Here is a 22,886-nt window from a genome sequence, read left to right as displayed (position 1 = left end):
TTGTAACTCATGTAAGTAGTGTGAACAAGTTTATCTCTTTTACTCAATGGATGTGAAATAATAGGGCTTTTAAGAATGAGGACACAGTCTAAAGTTTAAAGGAGAGAAATAGTATTTTATTACATAAAATGAAATGAAGATTACAGACATTATTGTCAAATAAGAAAACACAGTAAGGCCATTCAACTATGGGACAGCATACCCCTAGAACTTCAAGGACAGTGGTTTTACACACTTACACACTGACAGTAGGCACATTTCTAGTAAACAATGCACACAAAAGTAATGTCAATAAAGTAGTAAAAACTGATGTTAAAACTACTGATTTCAGTTTGAAATTATTATATTAACAGATACTGCTAATTTAATGGCTTCCCCATAGAGTCAGCCTTTATTACTCAGCATTTAGAAGGGCCTCAGATGGAGTGCTGTGCCCAGTTGCCAGAACTATGGTCAAAAATAATGAAAGAAGCAGCTACAGAGTAGCAGAGAGCAAAACCAAGAATGATCAGAGGCCTTGCAGTGGTCATCTACAGATAGAAAGGAATTGATGTAATGTACTGAAGAGGAAAGTGTTATAAAACAGGAAAGTGAAAAAAAAAGCTTCAGTGTTCACAGAAGTGTTTCAAGAATGAGCTGAAATTATAATGGGAGATTCAGATTATTTATCACAGGGGAGACCAATGTAATGCTAAGGACAGGCAAACATCAGAAGAGGTTTAAACATTTCTGCTGCGGGAGGACTTTTATGAGCTGCTGAAACAAACACTTGGTAGGAACAACAAAGGCATGGCTGATCCTACCTTGCAGCAGCAGCATGGAGTGGATGATGCATCTTTGAGCCCTTTCAGCCCTCGTTTCCCACAGTGATGAAGGCTGTGCCACCTTGCCATGGGGTCTGTTCCAGCCTTCCCTCACTACTCACTCTGACCCTGTGGGCAGTGACGGCCCAGTTCCAGGGAGGAACGAGTCTCAAACACTCTGAAGTTCCTGCAGCTTCCTTGCAAACCATGGAGGGAAAGCTGAGCTAAGTGGTGGTGCTGCTGCTGACTCTGGTGTGCTGGAGGGGCTGGCAGAGTGGGCTGGGTGAGGGAGCAGGCTGGGAGCACAGCAGCTGCCTTGGCTGTCCCTCTGGGGCACCTGCAGCCACGGGCACCGTGAGCCCCGGTGCCACCCGGCTTAGGGCAGGTGGGCGAGCTGGTGGCACTGCAGGGGGAGCAGGAACAGGGGAATGAATTGGGAGGCTCCTGTGGCAAAGTCAGAGAAGAAAATCCCATTAGAAACAGGGTTTAATTACCTTCACTGCTCAGGAAACTAGCTTCACTCAGGGAAAAGCAAGTGTTTGTAGGCTGTTTCATAGTGACCAACCAGCAATGCATCGATCTGACACAAGACTTGTCTTTTTTTAGCAAAAGTGTGTGTTTCCAGGATCAAAGTGTTAACCACACAGATACTTTGTACAAACCACACAGATTACCGGAACTGATAAGCATTGTGGTTCTCATCTCTAAAAATACCAACTGCTACTATTATAGCTGCTTTTTCCCTTGCTCTCTATAGGATGGTACCTTTTTTAGAAGCTTCCACTGGTGAATAGACCTCCATATGTTTAAAAATACATCAAATGATTAGCACTACTCTGTACTAAAATTGAAGGTGGGGGAAAAAACTTCAGTATTAAAAATATGTTGCTTCAGGATTGTATCCTTTCTATCCAGGACAAAAATAATTTTATTTTACTTAATCATATCTCTTTAAGTATTCAATAAGTCAGCCCAACTATGAGTTGGCAGTCATTGCCATGTGTATCACCCCGCATGAATACTTAAAGCAAAAGGCTTAATAACCACTGCATAGCTACAAGGTGTGCAGGGAGAAATTATATGCAAAGAAGTTAAACTCTTGTAGTTGGCCATCCTTTGACAATAAATAATTGATATTATCTATACTTGGGAGGATTCTTAAAGAGTGCATTTGGTACATATTGCACTGCATCACTACAGTGATCTCTGAGATTCTGCCTTAAAATTAATCACAAAATTCTCTGAATAGGAGCAGACTTGGCAGATTCAACACTCGAATGTTATACAAAAAGAAGTGCTTTACTGGTCATCAAAAGGAATGAGGATGATAGTGAGAACCATCTGGATAATCAATTAAACTGGCCAAGAAAATGCTTCAGTCATTCAGAAAATGGAAACAAGACAGCAAATACATATTTTTAAATATTTTACTGAAAAGAAAATAAACAGTGTCTCTCCTCTGGCAAACCTCTGAATAGCTTCAGTAAATGAGCATGGTCCTAATCCAACAAAGCGTATGCAAGCACAATGGTAATTACATTTATTTCATCCAGCTTACGTGTTGAAAGTTACATTTGTATTTAGGGCATTGCTGGATGGGGACCTAACCTGAATTATGCAAAGTCTTTGAACAGAGACTGGAGGAGGGGTTTGTTTTTAGCAGTCCATTAAAAGCACCAGAATGCCCCCGTGCCGGACGTTCCCGGCCTTTCTGCGAGAGGCCCCTTTGCGGGCTCTTTCATTTTCTACCACACAATCCCGAGCCCTTGTGACAGTCCCCGCGTGGTCCCGCGGTGCCCGACCCTCGCTGCCCGGGCACGGCGGGGCCGCCACGACCGCGAGGCCGCGGCAGCGCCCGGGGCCCGTGGGGGCTGAGGGGGGCCCGAGCGGCCCCGGGGCGGCGCAGGTGAGAGGCGGCGGTGCCGGGCCGGGGTAGGCGGCGGCGCCGGGGGCGCGGAGGGCAGCGCGGCCTTTGTTCCCGGCCGGGCGCGGGGCAGAGCGCGGCCCGCGGGTGCGCGTGCGCGGGAGGGGGGGCGCCGGCGGGAGCGCGCCCGTGGAGCGCGCGCGCGCGGAGGCGGCGGCAGGATCGCTCGGGCGCAGCTGGCGCGTGCCCGCGGCGCAGGGAGCGAGCGAGCGAGGGAGGGAGGCAGGGAGCGCGCGGTGGGCTCGGGCCGCGCACGGAGCGTCTCGGCCGGAGCGGTGCAGCGCTAGTCGGCCCGCACGGAGCCGCCATCGGGGGAGCCAAGGCCGCCTCAGCGGGTCCCGCCCTGCCCGGCGCCCACAGGTGAGCGGCGTGGGGAGAGCGAGGGGCAGCGGGAGCGGCCGGCCCCGCGCGGCCCTCAGCCCCAGCCCGGGCCCCGCCGCCGCCCGCGGGAGGCCCCGGCGCGGCCGCGGGGCTGCGTCGGGACAAGGCCCCTGCGCGGCCTAAGCGCGGCCCGGGCGGGCGGTGCTGAGTGGCGGCCGCGGCTCAGGGGAGCGGGGCGCGGCGGGGCCTGCGGGAGCGGCGGCCCCGAGCCCTTCCGCCGGGCCATTGTGTGCAGGCGGAGGCGGCGGCCCGGGCCGGGCCTGCGCCGCCCGGGCTGGGGCTGCCCCTTTGTGGGCTCGGCCTCGGCCCCGCCGCGCTTTGTGCTCGGGGAGCGCCGCGGGCTCGGCGCGGCCCGGGGAGGCGGCCTGGCCCCTGCGAGCTCCCGGCGGGCCCGGCCGCCGCAGGAACGGGCTGCCTGCCGGGGTAAATGTGCCGCTGGGTGCCCCTCGCTGGCATTACCGACAGGGCTGCTCGCTCTTACCTAATCGGTGAGAGCAACGAGGGAGAGAGATTTTTGCCCATCCTACGGATTCCCCTCAAAGATGAAAAGGCCGGGGACCTTCGTGCCTTCCCCTTCTCCACGGTTTTAAAAGGACGGGAGAAAACAGCGTTTGTAGTGAAAGGCAAAGCATCTCAAGTATTTCTTCAGGAGAAGAACCAAGTTTCTTTTCCAGTGGTGAGCTGGTGGCACATACAACATTTCTCCAATATTCTGCTTGTGCCCTCCTTTTCAGCCAGTCTGGGTGAATATTGCCTCGTCTCTGAGCAGCCTACTCATAGTCTAAATAAATAGATAAAATGATTTAATTTGTCTAAGGTGGCACAGGGGTGTCTGTTAGGAAGCTCACAGCTAATTGGACTAGGTCATGAAGGACATGGGATATTCCACGCTCGGGACATAGTTTCAGTTGTCTGTTTATCTCCCTTCTAAACTGAGACTAGCACGGTGCATTCCAGAGGGGGAGGGAAAATGGAAGGGACTCTTCTCAACCCTGATTTAATCAAGCTGGTCTGCAAGAAGATTTCAGTTATTGGAGTGCAGGTACACTGATACAGAGCTTTTTAGGGTAAAGCTTGGATCTCTGGATTCGTTGCACAAAATTACTTTGAGGAGTATACCTGAAGTAAAAATCAAATGCTAAAAGTTAAGTTCTTTTCAATGGAAACTAATGTTCTTAAATAGCCTTTGCCCTTTTCACAGCAGTGAAAAATCATAGAGGAAAGCACAAGAATAAGACCTATCCATCAGTGATACAATTTTAGAAATCTGTTGTCACCTAAGAATTCTGAACCTGATGAAATGATGGGCGGTTTTGACCTGAAAGTGCATGTCCAGATGAAGTAGCTGAACTGTTACTGTGCCATTTCTATTGATAAGGTTTTAATGCCATAGTCCAATTAGATTGTAGTAGAGGAGTTAGCTCAGAAATTCAGCGGCTCCAGCTAAGTAGGTGTGAACTAAGGAAAGTGAATACTTTAAATAACAAGAGTACTTTTCATACTTAGGTTTGAGTAGAGTTGCTGCTCTTTGCTTTGTGTGAATTGAGAAAGAAATCCTGCTGAAATGTCAGACACGTGCCTCTAATGTGGAAAAGGGGAGCATGTGCCCATATTCATGTGAGAAGCAGCTCTTTGGTCAGAAAATTCAGAGAAATCAAGTAGGACAGTTTTATAAACTGTGGTCTTAGATGAAACATTCCGGAGGACTGTGCATGCAACTGCCATCAGAAATAGGATGTTCTTCATTTTAACTTAGAATCACTTTGCTTTATTTTTCTTCTGTAGTAGTGCTGCTAGTCTTGGAACTGACAGCTTTGAAAGGTGGACTGAGTTTTGCCAAATGGATTATTAGTGCCTTTTTTTCTTTAATGCTTATTTTCAGGAGCTAAACTGAAGCAGAATAGTCAAGGTGAATGAATGATACTTGAAATTCTTGAGACATAAAGAACTCAGTTCTGCAGTTGTGGTGCATGTAGCCAGTCTGCAGAAGGCCAGAGTGTGCTCTGTGTTTGCAGCTGCTGCCTGTGGTTACCTGAATTCCTGCTCAGTGCTGTCGGTGCTACCTGCTGCAGAAAGCAGCCGCACTGGAGTGAGGATGTTGGCAGGCTCGAGTTCATCTCAGCCATCACGTGGTGCCTGAAGCTCAGGATCTCAGCTCCAGAGTTTACAGTCTTAAATGTCATGAACGTTGTAGATGCAGATATTTTTTTTTTTTGCTTTTCTGTTACTTTGGTTTTTGAATGGAAATCAGCATTTTAAAAAAGGAAAGCTAGTTGTAATTAAAAAAAATAGTAAGAGGATTTTGGGGGTTTTTGTGGTTTTTTTTTTTTTTTTTTTGTTTGGTTTTTTTTTTTTTTTTTTACTTGGACAAAATACACACCAGAGACAAATTGTTGCCTTAATAAAATGCTTTCATTAATAAGAATGTTTCTTTAGTAAGAAAAATTTGTTGTAAGCAGGTTACTCTTTTTGAAAGTGTATGTACTGTTCCTTTCCTAAATGTTCAATGGCATGGTAAAAATGTAATTTTGATGTGTGTTTTCTGTGTACAGTATCACATTGTGGGCTAGAAATTGGGAGATATGCACAAGTACTGAGCTGTTACTTCAGGTTTACCTGACATTTTGCTGTTGGCACTTAAATGCATGTAAGCAAAAATCTTCCTAAGTCAGTGACCTGGGGTTGTTTGATATGCCAGGGTACATTCAGCTGTTAACTTTACAGTGGAGTTAAGGAACACAAAAGGCAGCATTAATGCCCCATTTAATAGTCTTTAAGTTTTGTACCACTAGAGAGAGAGAGAGAGATCCTAATTCTGACCCAAACTGCATACTACGTTTCTGTAATGGCCAGGATAACTGTTATACATATATGCCTGTTTGAGTGACTGTATAAAATGATGATTCTTTGTGTTATCATAGGAATAAGGAGAGATTTGGTTACTAATTCCACAATACTTTAATCAGATAAAGTGCTAGATAATTACAGCTAACCAAATGGTCCACTTCTGATTTTAACTTGTTTTTCTTTATAGAAGCTGAATATGAAAAGTGAGGTTGTCTGTGTTTTCAGAGAGGAAGTAAAATGTTACTTAAATGATAAAATCTGTATTTGTCCTCTTGCACCTGGAAAATTAATTATAAAATTACCATGGATATATTCCTGGGCAATTGATATAAGAAGAGCAGTAAATTGCTCTATAGACAGTTGATGACCTTTTCCCTTTTTTGGTCTGCCTTATCCAGAAACACATTTTTATCTCTTCTCATAGCAATTGATGACCTTGCTGGACGTGAAGAAAAACAAGGAGAGTGTAGTGATAACTTGGCTGTTTAAAAAATTACTCATCCACTCCTTAAAAGTGAAAGAGAAGTTCTTTGAAGTGTGGTTTGTGTGGCTGGGGTGGTTTAACCCCAGCTGGCAGCTCAGTACCACACAGCCTCTCTCTTCACTTCCCCACCTGCGGGATCAAGGAGAGAATTGCAAGAGTAAAAGCAAAAAACCTCTTGGATTGAGATAAAGACAGTGTAACAGGTGAAGGAAGAGCTGCACACACAAACAAAGCAGATCAAGGAGTTCTTTCACCACTTCCCATGAGCAAGGCAGGTGTTGAGCCATCCCCAGCAGAGCAGGGCTCCATCGTGCTTGGTGGTTACCTGAGGAGACAAATGCCATCACTCCAGACATCCTCCCTTCCTCTTCTTCCCCCAGCTTTATCTGCTGAGCATGATGCCAGATGGTCTGAACATCCTCTGCTCAGCTGGGGTCACCTGTCCTGCCTGTGTCCCCTCCCAAGGTGTTGTGCTCAGCCTCCCCACTGCTGGGCTGATGTGAGAAGCAGGAAAGGCCTTGACTGTGTGCAGGAGCTGCTCAGCAATAGCAAAACCATCTGTATTTATCAGCACTGCTTCCAGCACAAACCCAAAACAGCCCTGTCCCAGCCACTGCAAAGAAAATGAACTCTAACCAAAGCAAAAGCAGCACAGTGGCATGAAGTCTTTAAATATTCTAAGGTTCTTTTCTAAAACTCTTGCACATAGTATTGAACAGAGCAAAAAGTAATTTAGTCTTTGAAGAAAGACAGCAGCCACTTTTCAAGATTTTGTTTTAATGCTGTCAAGGAGGAGCATTAGAATGCCACTGCTTGTAAGAGTTACTTTCAAATACACGTTCAGATGAAGTTTGTTGAAGGAAAATTATTCTTAAAATTTTGCTAATGTATGGATTGTGTGAAGGTTTTAACTGCAGTAGGAGTATTTTAAAGTGATTTGGTGTTAAACTGCAAGAAGGAAAGCTTGAAAATAAATTGCATAAAAATTTCTAGAATTGGTGTCTAGCTTAGAAATGTGCATGTGTTAAAAGGCTTACCTTTGTTGTTTGTTTGCTCTGTGTACAGATCCTTCATGAGGGAAAGTTATATGTCTTACATATTTTACAAGGGGATGACAACTGCAATACAAGGCATCTGTTTTGTAAACCTTGGTACAAGTGTTTTATGCTGAAGTGTGATGTAGGCATTAGTTTGAAGTGGGGTTTAAAAGTTTTTTTCTATGATTTTTTCAAAAGTCAGTGTTATTCCTAAAATATGTGGTTAGTTGCTGTTAACACGTGAGTGTTAGGAAGGAGAAATCCTAGCAGGTGTACCCTGCACAGGCTGTGGCACATGCAGGGTGCAGTTCCTGCGGGGCTGCCAGCGTTACCTTGCAGTGCTGCTGCTCCCATGGGATGTGAGATGGAGCGGTTTCCGTCCCAAGTTCAGTTGAGAAGTGAACCTGTGAGGAGAGGGTGACTGTTCCCCGTGCCCTTCCCGGGGCAGCTGCCACCGTGGGACCGTGAGTTTGTCCCTGCTGCGGGAGGTGCCACCCTCTGTCACTCTGGCTGCACTCGGGTCCCTGTCAGGGCAGGCTCCGAGCTGAGAAAGGGTGGCTGGGCCCTCCATTGCCACATGGTTTGGTGCTTCCCGGGCTGCCAGGGGAGCTGCTCAGGTGCTTGTGCAAGGCTGCTCTTGTTGAATACATTACCTTAAAGAGAAAGAAAACCGGGGGTAAAGCAGGCAGCACAACCGCTCTGTTTGGTGGCAGCCTGCTTTTGTTTGTTGTGGAAATGGTGGAATTACACTCCAGCGTCCCCTGTGTGTGTGCCTGGTGTCATGGAGCCTGTGTCTGGTGGGATATTATTCATGCTATAGATAAACCATTTTCTTGTAGTGCTGTGTGAAAGCTCTTAAGAAATATTGCAACTGAGCAGTTTTCTTAGAAGTGCTATTAAAATATTTAAGAACCTTTAAAATATGGCATGTTGCTACTTTGAAAGGTAGTGACTGTAACTCTTTTCTGTAAAAATGGACTCTTGGTTTTTTTTTTTTTGAAACCTCATCACCTTCTGTCTTTTTTTTTTTTACCAACAGGGGTCTGCTACAGTTTTTATATTTTAATCTTCTTAAATTACCTAATGTTGTTTTGAAAATCATTTGCATTTTTGTGTGATACCTGTATGACCCCGGTTTAAGGTGTAAAAGAGAAACTTCTCATGTTTAAAGCTGATCACTTTTGCTTTTATTTGAGCCTTAAGTCTTGGTCCTTTCTGTCTCACAAGGTGCATGTGCAGTTGTCTTCTTGTAACAGTTGCAAAAATGCTCTCCTCAGCTAACATTTTGGTTTCTGAATGACTGTTTATTTTGAACTATATATGCACATGTATTTATATAAAAGTCTTTAGAGTCATAAAACTGCTTTCATTCACAGGAATTTTCCCCCTTTCTGTGCATGAAGGCATCAGCACAGTTGGGAGTTAATTTGTATAGGGTTCATCTCTCCATGGTCGATATCTGTGTGATTGCACAAGTGCCCTAAGGATGTAATTTGGAGACTGGTTGCACAGGTGTGACTAGGGAATCATTTGGCTGGCAGATGTTGATGGTGTACTATGAAATTTTAGTGTGGCTTTGTGCTGGGTCAAGTCTAATTATTTAGAAAGGAAATTTTACAGATAAAAAATATGCATTCCATAGTAGAGGCTAACATGGACATTCTTCCAAAACAGCACCTATAAAACAGTAATTTTAAGAGCACTTTTGTTCATATTAAAACCAGCTGCTGACATAAACAGTTTTGTTTAAAACTAATGTGTCTGCTTAAACAAAAGTTGTTGTTCCTTGTACAGTCGTAATTCTCCCATGCATGTAAAAGTGCTCATCTACTTATGGAGTTGAGTGTAGGGAAAAAGAGGATTTCATTGAAAGCTGTTTTATAATGTGCATATGGGGAAGTAGATGTAAGGTTGCCTATGAAACTTTATTTTTTTTATTTCCCATTTTTTTGAATGCTTGATCTTCCAGCCTATTCTGGTTTTAGACAGAATTTTCTATTCTGCTTTAGACAGTGATTCATGGCTAAGAGTTGATGTTAGAGATTCAGCACTGCAACAGACTCAAGTTTTGATTTTGAATACACAATAGAAGAGAGGACAATTTTTTGCAGAGAAAGACAGTGATAGGTCTTGAATTTAGAAAGTGCAGATAAAGAGAACATGAAGTAGCAGAAAAATATGTCTACTCCTGTCATTTCCAAACCATTTATATTATCTTGTGTTTTAACTTCTGGTGCAGACTCAGGCCTGACTTCAGAGTGATTATGACAGAATTTTAATTTTGTATGCCATGAAGCAGTTCCCAAGCAATACAAATAAGTGAGACAGTGCGTACATTTTACTTGACATTTGAGATGCACCTGATCAGAATTTAATGGCAATAAAAGAACATGTAATTCTCTTGCCCAAGAGCTTTTTTTTCCTCTGAATTTAAATAACTTGCTTGACAATCTGGGTACTTGGAGCTTCACAAAAGACACTGAGGGAAATTTTTTTTGATAATTCTAGGATCCCTCTAAAGAAAGGTTACTTAACTTTTCATAAAATCAGGAGGGCCTTCAGATTAGATACAGTAGAGGTGGTGAGAAGGGTGTTGCCAATGTTTCCATAATTTGTGTCTTTGATGTACAAAATACTGGAATGAGTAGTTATCCATATGTGAGCAGGAGTTTGAAAGTAAACAGTGATTGAAGTCTGATAATGGTGGACTACAAAAACTGAGATGTTAAATGATTTAACAGTGTCTTTTAGTGTGTAATGATATTCAGTTATTACTAAACTGAGGTAAATTTGAATAGGGTCTAACAGGGTTAACTTGGTATCCTTATCAAGTCATTCCTTTTTGCATTAATTGTCAGACTGACAGCTACTTGTGGTAGTTTCAAACCTGTAAAAGGCAGGGAAGTACTTGCCTGTGGTGACTCAGAAACTCGTGACAAAACAGGAACTAGCCCCAGGTCTCCCTTGCCACAGGCTTGTGCTCTGCACCACTGATCGTGGGTTTGGTTGGCTTTTTTTTAAGGTTTCAAGGAATGCTCAGGCTTTTCATGCAGCATGGTGGGCTGTGGCAGCAGCAGCTCCACCCACTCTGGGTTGGACATTTCCTGGGCCTGCTCTTGTTTGGGAGTTAAAGCTGCATTTTAAACCTGAGGGTTTGATCAGAAGCTGCAGAACTGTTGCTCTCTGCAGCTGTGTAACCAGGCTTGGCTGCAGAGTTGTCAGTAGCCGAGTTTGAGAATTTGATTTACATTTTAATAATGATTTTAAAAATATTAATTATTGCGGCAATTGAATTTTCATGCAACAATATTACAAGAAATAGTTGATTTAGAATTGATGAGTGGGGAAAAGCTAAGTCACTGCAATAAAACAGAATTGGTTCTAATGGAGGCACATGGGCTTCAAAGAATAAGTTCCAGAAACACAAGGCATGCAGAAAATGGGAGTTTAAAGAAATGAAGTATTGAAAAGTGTGGAACCATCAGAAATGCAAAAGTCCCACTGTAGTTTTGTACTTCTTTTACTAAAGTCTTACATAGTCTAAGCTCAGTCCTTTCTGTTTTCTACCTGTGGTATATCAACAAAGTACAAAAAACCTGTGGCCCACCTTACATTGCCACAGCTTTCCTTTTGAATTAGTATGCATAGTAGGAAAATTTTAGTTCCAAAATTTGGAAATGTCCATTTTAAAAATACAGCCTTGATCCTTTACTTTTAAATGTTGTGTGTTTTATTCTCCTTGTGGTGTGTGTCTGATAAAATGAATGCATTATCTTTATCAGACATTCTTCTAATAGTTCTTGCTTTTGAAGATTATTTAAAAAAACCAGATTTGTAAAAACTGTCACTCAGACTAGGGATTCTGTAGTTTAGTACCAGTGGTTCTGAAAAATTAGTAATTTCTGAGGTATTAAAAGTTAGACTTCCAGTGCCACTAGAGTGTGTTCTGTGATGCTGGATGATTTGTGTAGGATCCATACCTGACATACCTTGTGACACACTGGTCTGTACTCTGCAATAAGTATCTTGATTCTCCAAGCCCTCTCCTACATATTTGCCCTCCTGAGTTTAGAGTGCCATACCTTACACAGGCTCCACTGTCATCAGGGCTGCATACAGGAATACAGAACAAGTGAAGGATCCCAAGAAGAAATGATTATTTAAAGTGGAAGTATGTACAAACCTAAGGAATTAACAAGATGGAGGCATCTCTATAAAAGTAGTCAATGTATGTCATCCTGTCCTGACCTCCTACAGAGGGGCTTTCTGTGTCATGGGTCAGTCTCCTGTAGGGCAGTCTTTATTTGTAGGTCTCTCTGATTAGGTCTAGTTATTTTGATAGTCTGCTCCATACTACTGTTAAGTTATGCAGGAAAAATATTGAGCATAAAATAGGTCTTGAATTTGAATTGGAATAGTTAACACAGAACGACTTGGTAAGTGAAGACACATCAAAGTCCAGGTACTTCTTTTAGCTGAGCCTTACTGAATTCAGGTAAGAGCTTCCATGCCACACCCTCCTCCCTGTGTCTGCCACAGACACAGGAATGGTGATGCAACATTGCATGGCAATTACAGCATGCACTGAAGGGTTTGCAAAATCTGACTGAGGAAAGAAACACAGCCCCCAAATTGACACACATGGTAGGATTTGCTGTTAATGTTTATACAGGGGGTTGGTTATTTTATTTCTCTCCTTTAAAAAAAATCCAATCGAGTGTAATTGTATACAGAGCCCACCTATGATGCCTTGTAGAACAATTGAGTGCTTCCTGTCTAGAGACTTCTGAATGGCAGTATGTGTTAGAGCATGAAAAATACCTGGCTTTCCTCTTTTCTGTTGCTCTTACCTAGTTCACTCTGTAGCTGATCCTTCTGTGTGCCTGCCTTACTTTCTATTGCAGCATTGTATGTCCAGAACTTTTAGAAAGGTAGCTGTCTCCCTGTGTTTATAGATGTTACTGGGCTGAAATGTTGAAGGGTGATTCTGATACAGCTCAGTTCAGTGTGTTCTGTGCACAGTGAACAGAAACTAGATATTACCAAAAATAAAATAAAAATCTTTTCCCTGTTACTTAGTTTGCATAGAGTTATCTGTATTTTTCATCTGAAATTTTCTTTAGTTTCTTAGATTCTCTGGTTTCTGCCATCCTTATTTTGAGACAGCAGGCTGCAGGCAGGCACGCTCCTTTGGGTTTCTCAGAGGGCTCCTGGGGCACAGGTGCCAGGTTGGGTCCATCCCGTGGTTATGATGCTGTGGGGTCCCTGTGGGGGCAGCTCTGGGTGTCCTGTGGCAAGGAGAGCTTTGGCCACTGGCTGCCTGCTGATCCTGGCATTGGGGATACAGAGCTGGGGAAGGAGGGAAGAGAAGGCTCTTGTCAGACAGCACCACCAGGTGCAGTGCAGGGCACAGCCTGGAGCAGTGTTTCTCTATCACCAGCTTCATACCTCTCTGCTGGTGGGATTTGGCAGTGTCACAGCAAGACAAGCTATTTGCTTGTTTGTAAAAAAGAAAAATACAGTCAAATCTGTGTACCCCCTAGGGACTGGGGGCCATTTGGGCATCACTGCTCTCTGAAAAGCTGACACGTGCTCTGGGTGTCAGAGCAGGGACACAGGGTTTGGGAAATGCTCCATGCAGCCTGGCCTGGGCATTGTGGACAAGGGAACTCAGGCATTTTAACATGCTCAGGGAGTCGACTTCCCAGCTCATGAGCAGAATTTGCTCTCTTTAAAATACCAAGTTTTGGGGTAAGAGGTTTAGGGCTGGAAGGGGGAGAAACGGGGAGAGCAGAGGTACATGGCTTGATAAATCCAATGTGGAAGTGGTCCATGATCTTTCTAATGCAAGTGTTTGGTTTTGTTTTGTATTTAAAGAGTGGTTTTTCCCTGTATTTTTGTTCAGCTGTACATAGTTTCAGAATGAAATCTGGGGGTTTATCAGGTTTTTTCACAGAATGTTGTTCCTCAGCTTGTCTTCCTTCACAAGGTTGGAGTACCATAGCAGCTTGGGCTCCAGTGTTCTGTGCAAAGGTGGATGTTGAAGCTCTCTTTGAATGGAGAACAGGTTATTCACTTGTTGGAATTGATGAAGTTCTTTGTTGCATTTAAAATGGAACACTTTGGTCATAGTAGTTGGTTACTAAAGTGATTTTGATGTGGTCGTTGTATGTCTTCTACAGGATACTGTTCCTTCCTAATTTTTGCTTATAAAGTTGTTGGAAAGAAAATGTTTAACAGCTAGGGAAAAACCTCTCCTGGGCTGATGTTGAATATTCCAGCATAACTCCACAGGAGAAATAGAGAGCAACAGCAATGAGGCAGAAGTCAATCAGTGCTACCCAAGTCAGGTGTCTGCACTGAGTTAGAAGTAGGTCACTCTGATTTGGGGGTGTAACGGTGCTGTTGGTGTTTCCATGGCTGTGTTTGTGTTTGCATCTGCCACGTGGGGTGTGCTGAACTCAAGAGGGTCAGGACAGGCACTGCCATGGCTCTGCTGGGGATCATGGAACATGTGTGGGACACGTCAGAAACGTGGGGTGTCAGGGACTGGGGACTCACTGCAGTGCTGGCCACAAAGACGATTCCATGGTTATAGAAATCTGTTGGGATTTCCCTACCTGGTGGTTGGAAAATGGGGTTGGTAGGGAATGTCTCGGTCTCATTTTATAGTAGTCTGTTACATTGGATTGATCTAGCTTTTGCTTGTTATGCAGGAAAAGAGAAGCCCTGAGGTGTCTGAAAAAACAAATAGCATAGTTAAGGGCACCAAAGAAAAGAATGTCTGTAAGGCTTGGAAAAAAATCCTAATTCATTAGTCAAAACCAGAGTGTATAGAGACTAAATTGTATTATATAGTTGATTAATAATTTATGTCATGAGCTGTCTTGTAAAAATTCTGAAGTAGGCCAGCAGGTCCAGAGGCTGTATCAGAGGCTGTGTCTGAGCAGGGGTGCACATGTGTGTCCAGGCCTGCATTTGATCCTAACCATGCCAGGCCCTTGGGATCCAACATCTCCCAAGAGCTGGGAAAGAGAAACTGATGCACTGCAAAAGGCAAAGCCTTGGGCCCTAAAATGTCTTTGAAATTAAATAAATTTAAAAATAGTAGTTTCTTCAAAAATATTGGCAATATTTTCTCTGATATGTTTAATGAGTATTTTCAACCTTTCATTTAGCTTTTGGGTTTTGACATTCTTTGGCTTGTGTTATGTCTTGAAAAAGGTAACTTGTGCATGTTTTTCACAACTTCATCCTATTCTCGTTTCCAGTGCTCTCTAGCAGTATTGTGTGTAAAAAAGTCTTATTCTCAAATATGAATGTACTGTTGAAAAAAATGAAAGGTTTTCTATTACTTTGTTGGTGGCTGTAATGCATTAAGAGTGGATTTTGAGTGGAAGTTCCTGAACTCAGTTTTGAAATGTTACAGAAAAAATTTTGTTGCATCACATACAGACAATTGTGATAATTTTTTTTCCGTCCTTTTTTTACTCTTATATGAGACTTTTTCCCTTCCAGCCATTACAATGACTATACAGAACTTTTATGTGTTTTTTTTCCCCCAAACTAATATCCAGTTACCCTTTCAAAAGCTAGCTAAAATGCTAAACTCAAGTCTAATCTGTTTGATATGGGTGAGGATATGAGAGAAGATGTGCTATTTGATATGAGAGAAGTGGATGATGCTAAGTTGAATTTGTCAAAGGTGCCCTGCATTCCAGTGAAGCACAGATGTGATTTCTAGAATGTGTGTGGTGCTAACGCCTTGGTGAGGTGAGAAAGTGGAAGAGAATCAGTCTAGTCCTGTTTATCACTGATAACTCCCTAGCACATGCGGCACACGATCTTTTTCAACTTCTTCAGACTACTTTCTGTGCACCTGTGCCTCAGCAGAGCATTCTAACCAGTGGTTCGGTTGTGCCTTCCATTCCCCCGGGATTTTGGTTCTGTCCCGAGGCACGGGGCAGCCAGCCAAGCGCGGGGCAGCAGCAGCTGCAGCCTGGGGCCGGTGGCTGTGCTCTGGGGCACTGCCACACGAGGGGTGGCTCCTCCCACATGCTCTTAGTTCCTCAAAAGCTGTTTCTATGCAGTCTTTCTTCAGCTTTTCTGTTCTGCTTGTAAACTTTCTTGACTCTTACCTGGTGGGATGCTGTGTATTGCACGTTTGCGGGTGAGACTGAAGGAAGCCTTGTATCAAGTGTGCAGGTTTTCTTTGTAGCAAGTGGGCATTATTTGCAGTGCTGATAAAAGTCTTCTTGAAAAGGACTTGGATTTCAAATAGTAGGAAAGCGTTTTAAAGATAATTATCTTTACTCAGATTTTGTAGCCTTACTTTTTATGTGACCACAACAGTTTATCTCCATGTGTTTGTTCTGTTGCCTCCACTGAAACTTGTTAGTTCCATGACTTTACCATCATTACATCAGCGTTCCATAATGTCTAAGCTTTTCTGAGCAAAGCGTGTGCCTCATGCAAACGTGTTGGCTTGGCTTCCAACTGCTTTATCCTTTTAACTGTTCTAATTTTTTTTTTAGTCCAAGTAGATAATCAGATATGCCACATTGTTTTAGTTCTGTTGGTCATCCTTGAGATTATGCTTTTGCTTAATCAAATAATATTTATACAAATGGAGAAAATTCCTGTTGAATAGGACTTTACAGATCCGTAGTGAAAAATGCTCATCTGAGGAATATCCTTGAAATAGGAGGAAGTGATTTTCATGTCCTAGAAGAGTTTTGAATGGAGGCTATCGCTTTTTCAAGCAGTTATTTCGGGGGAGGCGAGGGCTTTCTCCGTGCGCACGTGTGAGGCTCGGCCGGGCCGCGGGCATGCGGGGGAGCGGCGTGTGCGGAGCGGCCGGGCCGGGCGGGCGGGGCCGGATCTCGGTCCCATGGCGGGGCGGGGCCGGCTCCCGGTTCCGCGGGAAGGGCGGGGCCGGCTCCCGGTTCCGCGGGCGGGGCCGAGCCGCGTCCTCCCCCGGAGGCAGCGGCGGGAAGGGCGGGGCGGGGCGGGGCCGTCCCGCGCCGGCAGTGCCGGGGGAAGCTCGGGGAACCATTTTGGGGCGCGGGGCCGGAGCGCGGCCGCACATGGGGGCGGCGGGCCCCGCCCGGGGCGGTGACATCCGGGCGCCGCGCGGGGCCCCCCGGGTGTCGCGGGGGCTTTCGGCGCCGTCCCCGCCCGGCCCGCGGCCCGAGCCCGCCTGTGCTGCGCGGACGCGCCATGAGCTCCTCCGCGCCCCATGACGGGCAGATCCGCCTCCAGCGGGCCGTACTCCTGGAAGGGCGTCTGGTCTGCGTGCTTGCCGGGGAGTAAAACCTGCAAGGGGAAAGGTAGCGCCGTTTGCATTGCCTTATGCGCAGTATTTAGAGCTGGGCTTGTAGGAGCTGTTGAGTTGTGTCCCGCGGGAGGTCTCGGTAACCTGTGCATGCCACCTTTCCCACAACAGTGTCGAGAATGCTTTTAGCAACAGGTCGGTGCGTTCTAGATGTTACCAGGAGCAGCTTTTCTTGATTTAGAACTAGGAAATCTTCAGATGCGTTTTCCCCTTTTCACTCTTACTGTTGGGTAAATCTTTTTGAATATGTACAGTCTTTCTGATAATTGGAGTTAAAGGACCTAATACTCTTGAAAACGACACCTTAGTGTTCCTTAGTTTGTCCCTGTTGCTTAGAAACTTGTTCCTAGCGTGTGCAAATAAAGATAATGAAATAGCAAATATTGCATATAAGTGTTTTTTTACCTGGAGTAAGGGATTTGTAACCAAAAATATATTTAAACTTTATCTCCAGTTCTGTAGTTGTTTTTCCTGGGTTTTTAATTGTATTGTTTTCATAGTTTGGTGGGTTAAATGTATTCCACTGTTAAAACTTCTGCTTGTGATTAACTTGTAACTTTTGAGATAGCCATAAAAGATGTATTATTCATCTTTGTGTTAACAAGAGTGATGAAAATGTAGGCTTTGGGCAGGTTTAGGCTTGGTAAATTACAGTTTATAGCCTTATGCAGTGTCTTTCCTGCATGCTAATCCCAGTGGTCTGGTTCAGAGATTCCTCCTCGTTTCCAGTGCCGCTCCTGTGAGTGTTGTGGAAGGTGTACGGGAAGGCTGCTCACACAGGGGCACTGCTAACACAGTTCTGTTCTACCTTAGAAAGCTCAGGTGGGAAGTGCATCCGTGCACAAAGTCTTTCACAAAGTTGGTAGGTTGCTTCATTTAACTGTTGCACGGGCTCAGCGAGGTGTAATTAAAGACAGCAGAGCTCACCCAGCTTGTCAGGCTGCCCAGGGAACTGGTCTGACGCAGTGGTTTTCACCAGCGTTATCTGCAGGTTGTGGAGGATCCCTGGATCAGGATGTACAGGGTCAGGCAAGAGGAAGCACACACAGCTTTTTCTGAAATGTGTGTGTTTGCAATATTTGAAGGGAAACTTCTTCCAGAATTTTACATATGAATATGCTTGTTATTTCTAAGCTGTTCCCGAGCGCTCAGTGTGATCAGCATTGGTTCGTTGTCCCGTGTCCGATGGTTTGTTCTGGAGCTGCAGGGTGCCCCCCACCTGCAGCTGCTGGGACACAGAGCAGGGCAGCTGGCAGAGGCCTTGCTGCTCCAGTCCCCTGGCTGGTGCAGCATCACTGCCCCAGGACACATGCTTGATTTGTCACAGACATCCTAAACTTCTCATCTAAGCTGGAATGCCTCATAGTGGGAAGATGGAGCCAAAAGACACAAACATTATTCTCATATCTCTGCAGGATCGGTTATGGCCCAGCACTGAAAACTGCTGCATGGGTGTTTTTCCCAAGTATTGCTAGACCACCAAGACTGAGATGAAGGAAGAGTTTGGTGGGTTAGGAAGATGCTGGCAGTGGAACTTGTGAGACTCATAAAATCAGTGTCTGAGAATCATATCTTGGACACTCATACTTTTCTAGCTCTGGGGAGAGGTACTTCTGTAGAGGAATTTGGACTTGTCTGTCTCTCGTTACTTTTTAAATGTCAAGGACTAAGTCATTTTGCAAGGAGGGATCTCTTAGTTCCTCTGCTTTGTGCCCTGAACAGTGCATGTCTTGCAAAAGCATGCACAGTATGCTGCTCTGAGCTGTCTGGTCCAAGTATGAATAAGTTTGTGGGTGAAATGATGCTAAATATGGGAAGCTTGCCTATTGCCTAATATTCCCATGTCAAATAGCAAGGAGATTAAAGATGAGGTTTATTTTGAGAGCTTTATACGTACGTGACAGATCCAGAGCTGGTTGTACTCGCAGAGAGGCACTTAGGGTGGCTGAGAATTGTACTGTGTAACAGAAGCCAATTTTGGATAGCATTTTATTTAACTGCCCTTTACCTACAAAGGTATGGTTTATTTTTTCAAAACTGTGTTTATTTTTTCAGATAGTGCTAGTAATTTCTTTTCCACAAGAAGGAGGAGAGTTAGAAGTGCAGGAAAACATAACATGTTAAGAAATATGGTTGGTACTTGTTCCACATCTGTGGAATGCCTGAGCAAGCTGTTTGGTCAGACAGCTGTCACCTTTGTCTGGGGACATTGGAGAGGGCAGAAGTTCAGTAGGAGCTCCACTGAACATAGAACTTCATCAAGAGGGACTGAAAGTGTCTGAGTATTTACATGGTACAATGCATTCTCAAATTTAACAAGTTTGAATTTTTAGTCTTATTCGGGAAATTAGATAAAGTAAGTGCTTTGGGTTTTGTTTTTTTTTTTTCTGGTATTCTCCCAAATGGTTTAGTTAAGGAAGCTGAAGCAGTGACTGTGCTTTACAAGCTGTGGGCCTCAGTAGCAAAGTAATGAAAATGAAGAGTCACTGTCCTATCCTGGGAAAAAAGTAGGGTAGTAATTGTCTGAGCTGCGTTTTTCAACTTTTTAAAAATAAATTACACTGTAAGCATGGTTACTGAGAAGGTCACATCCAGAAGATAGTTTTTTTTCCATTAAAAATGCCTCATTTCTCATACACAACAGCTTAGAATTGTTCCGTACACAGAGTTGATCCGTACAAGTGATCTGGGTGAAGCATTTCATAAATGCAATATTAAAAAAACAAACCAACAATAACAAACATCTTATTTTTAGCATGTTTTTACTCCCCTCCCTTGCAGCTTCCAGTAGGTAAATGCCACTTTAGAACAATAAGCAGAACTTCTTCACTCGTTGTTTAGATGTCGTGCAAGTGTCTGTGCTGTTGTGCACAACGGCTCTACACATACCGATGTGCAGTTTGTAGTACTTGGGGGTGGTTTGTGGGTGGTTTTGCTTTCATTGGTATCTTACTGTCTCTTGAAGCTTTGTGAGTTAAGAAGTGCTGTATGCATGGCAGTGAAGTGTGGTGAGATCTGAACTGTGTGTTCTGTGTTGTGTTGCAGAAATGAGCCGTCAGACCGCTACAGCACTACCCACAGGTACCTCCAAGTGCACGCCATCGCAGAGGGTGCCCGCGCTGACGGGCACCACAGCCTCCAACAATGACTTGGCCAGTCTCTTTGAGTGTCCCGTGTGCTTTGACTATGTGCTGCCACCCATCCTGCAGTGTCAGAGTGGCCACCTGGTCTGTAGCAACTGTCGCCCCAAGCTCACGTGCTGCCCCACCTGCCGAGGCCCGCTGGGCTCCATCCGTAACCTGGCCATGGAGAAAGTTGCCAATTCCGTACTATTCCCGTGTAAATACGCCTCTTCCGGCTGCGAGATAACTTTGCCACACACAGAAAAAGCAGACCATGAGGAGCTGTGTGAGTTTAGGCCTTACTCCTGTCCCTGTCCCGGTGCTTCGTGTAAATGGCAAGGCTCTCTGGATGCTGTAATGCCGCACCTGATGCATCAGCATAAGTCAATTACGACGCTGCAGGGAGAAGATATAGTGTTCCTGGCCACGGACATTAATCTTCCTGGTGCTGTTGACTGGGTTATGATGCAGTCTTGTTTTGGCTTTCATTTCATGCTAGTGTTGGAGAAACAGGAAAAGTATGATGGTCACCAGCAGTTCTTTGCAATTGTACAGCTGATAGGAACGCGCAAGCAAGCAGAAAACTTTGCTTATCGACTCGAGCTAAACGGGCATAGGCGGCGATTGACTTGGGAAGCAACTCCTCGATCCATTCATGAGGGAATTGCAACAGCCATTATGAATAGTGACTGTCTAGTCTTTGACACCAGCATTGCACAGCTCTTTGCAGAAAATGGCAATTTAGGCATCAACGTAACTATATCCATGTGTTGAAATGGCAATCAAACCTCTTCAGGCCAGTGTTTAAAACCGTTGCATTTAATTTAGCAGAAATAGGGTAACCATCTTTGACTGTCAGACAAATTATTTGGTAGATGGAGGGTAGACATAAATGAAGGTAAATAAAAGGAAAGGCTGTTAAATTACAGGAAGCAGTTGCATGTAGTAACTAATATATTTAAAATAAGTCAACAGTAAACCACTGAAAATATATATACACCCAAAATGGGCATCTTTTGTATTAAGAATTGATTCTACAGGAAATGTTGTAAAATAATTCTAAAACTTGTTTGTAGATTGATTGTACTGTTGAAAAGGATACTGTTTCGTGTTTTTGTTTGTGTTTTTTTCCTCCCCCTTTGACTGACAAGCCATGTTGAGCGGTCTGGTCTCTGGCCGCTGCTTCCCCTTCTCCTCCCCACCCCCCCTTTGTAAGTCACTACATAGTATTGCTGCTGTTTGTGTATATTTTTTGTGTATTTGCTAATTTTTATTAACTTCTAGTTTTTCATTAAATAAATATGACTTTCTTTTCTGTAATTCAGGTTTTTCTCTTTTTTGTATCTTTTTAAGATTAATTACAGGTGTCATCTTTTGATATGCATAATTGCTATGGTAAAACTTATATTTCTGTATGTTTGGTAAATTATGTCTCTTTCCAGTAGTCAATTCATTGGTGATACTGTTCTTAATTGAGCTATTTGTGAATGTACTGAACTCGAAAGGAGTGCTTATGTTCAAAGATGTGTCAGGAAAGACAGCTCCTTTAAAAACAGGTCTAGATGTTGTTGTACTTTGAGTTATCTTCTAACAAAAATGAAACAATTATTAAGAAGTTTCCGAATTTGGAAAAAAAAATAGCAATTCACATTTCAAATTTAGAGATGCTTAGAAAATTGATTGCATCCTTGTATTTGTCGGTTTGCAGTACAAAGGAAGTATTGTATTACACAATATTGTAATTATAAAAGCAGACCATTTGTCTAAAAAACAAAAGGCAGTCAGAGTGAGATGTTTTCAGTCTTTTTATATTTGTCATTAAAAGATTACCTGGCAAATGAAAAAAAACACAGCCAACTTCTGCTTTTTGCTTTAGCTCAAAGTTTGACACATTGATGCTCTTGCTCAGTTTCTTGTCTTCATGTCTTTTGGTTGTTACTAAAGCAAGTGTCTGGAACTGACTTTTGTATCTCATTTTGGTGACATGATCCACATGACAATGCAGATAAATCTCTTCCAGGTGTGACTGACCAGCCCTAAAGGCTTTGGAAGGATACTGGGCTTTATGCAGACTGCCTGTATGTGCAAACCTGAACCACGAATGTAAATGGGATTTGTGTTGCAAAACAGACCCAGACAAGAGCAGGGAAAGCTGTTCCACCTCAGCAGGAAGAAAACCTTTGTCAAAGCGAGTGGTGGCGGCTGTGTCGGGGAGCTGGTCTGGCTGTTGACTACTTTTGTAACACATTAAAATACAGTTTATTTACTGTGCACTGTCTTAACTTTCTTATCAGAAGTTGATCTGTTAGGACAACTCTTGTTCTTACTGTTTTTGATGCATGATGAGGTAAGTAGTTCTACAGGTAAGGAACATAAAATCCATTGGGTTGGATTAATAAAATACTGCAGAAATAGTTGGCTTCATGTAGTAAAGTTTGACTCTGAAAATTTGATACTTAAGACTGTTTGAACTGTGCACAGATGTAATTTAAAAGATGTATTGGTACCTTGTGACAGTAGATAAATGCTTCCAAAACTCCTGCAATCTAGCATTTTTTTCTTTTTGAATATACAGCCAACTGTTAGCAGTTTCCTAAATTCAGTAATTATTCTCGCCTAATTGAGCTTGTCTGTATTTACCTTCAGTTTGTCTTTAACAGAAAGTTGGCTAAATACTCCTTTTAGAGGAGCCCCCATCTATCTCCTTGCCTCCCTGGTGCCTGCCTGGCTGAGCTGAGCCCATCCCAGCCCTGGCTGTGCTGAGGGGACGTGGTGGGGAATGTGTGAGAGGCCAGGGCTGTGCAGGGCTGGTCACTGCTGTGCTTGGAGGGTTCAGCTGGGGCTGTGTCCCCAGGAGCAGTCACCCCTGGGCCCTTGTGCTGAGCTGCACTGGTTTGATTGAGCCACAGTGGGCTGAAGGTCAGGCTGTGCTCTGGAAGGGGCCCTCAGGAATG

At 44.0% G+C, this 22,886-nt stretch overlaps 1 protein-coding gene across 4 annotated transcripts; it reads left to right on the top strand.

Moving 5' to 3' along the window:
- The first annotated feature begins 2,470 nt into the window (after window positions 1-2,470).
- Window positions 2,471-22,203, top strand: SIAH1 (siah E3 ubiquitin protein ligase 1). Of its 4 annotated transcripts, none has more exons than XM_071440348.1 (2): window positions 2,471-2,709; window positions 19,856-22,203. In XM_071440348.1, the coding sequence occupies exon 2, from the start codon at window positions 19,858-19,860 to the stop codon at window positions 20,704-20,706; it is 849 nt and encodes a 282-aa protein (XP_071296449.1). In that variant the 5' UTR covers window positions 2,471-2,709; window positions 19,856-19,857; the 3' UTR covers window positions 20,707-22,203. The 4 variants fall into 4 exon arrangements, with proteins under 4 accessions (XP_071296449.1, XP_071296447.1, XP_071296445.1 ...); XM_071440346.1 differs by lacking the exon at window positions 2,471-2,709 and adding an exon at window positions 2,846-3,087; XM_071440344.1 differs by lacking the exon at window positions 2,471-2,709 and adding an exon at window positions 3,829-3,851.
- Window positions 22,204-22,886: the final 683 nt, after the last annotated feature.

The sequence above is a fragment of the Agelaius tricolor genome, unplaced genomic scaffold (genome assembly GCF_023055355.1).
Source record: "Agelaius tricolor isolate 1412-34295 unplaced genomic scaffold, bAgeTri1.0.p SCAF_15, whole genome shotgun sequence".
NCBI classification, from domain to species: Eukaryota; Metazoa; Chordata; class Aves; order Passeriformes; family Icteridae; genus Agelaius; species Agelaius tricolor.
This window is presented reverse-complemented; position numbering and strand designations above follow the sequence as displayed.

Coding starts and splice junctions, on each gene's coding strand:
- SIAH1 (XM_071440345.1), top strand. CDS start 16,715: ATGACGGGCAGATCCGCCTCCAGCGGGCCGTACTCCTGGAAGGGCGTC. Junction 16,806..19,855: donor TAAAACCTGCAAGGGGAAAG/GTAGCGCCGTTT, acceptor GTTGTGTTGCAG/AAATGAGCCGTCAGACCGCT.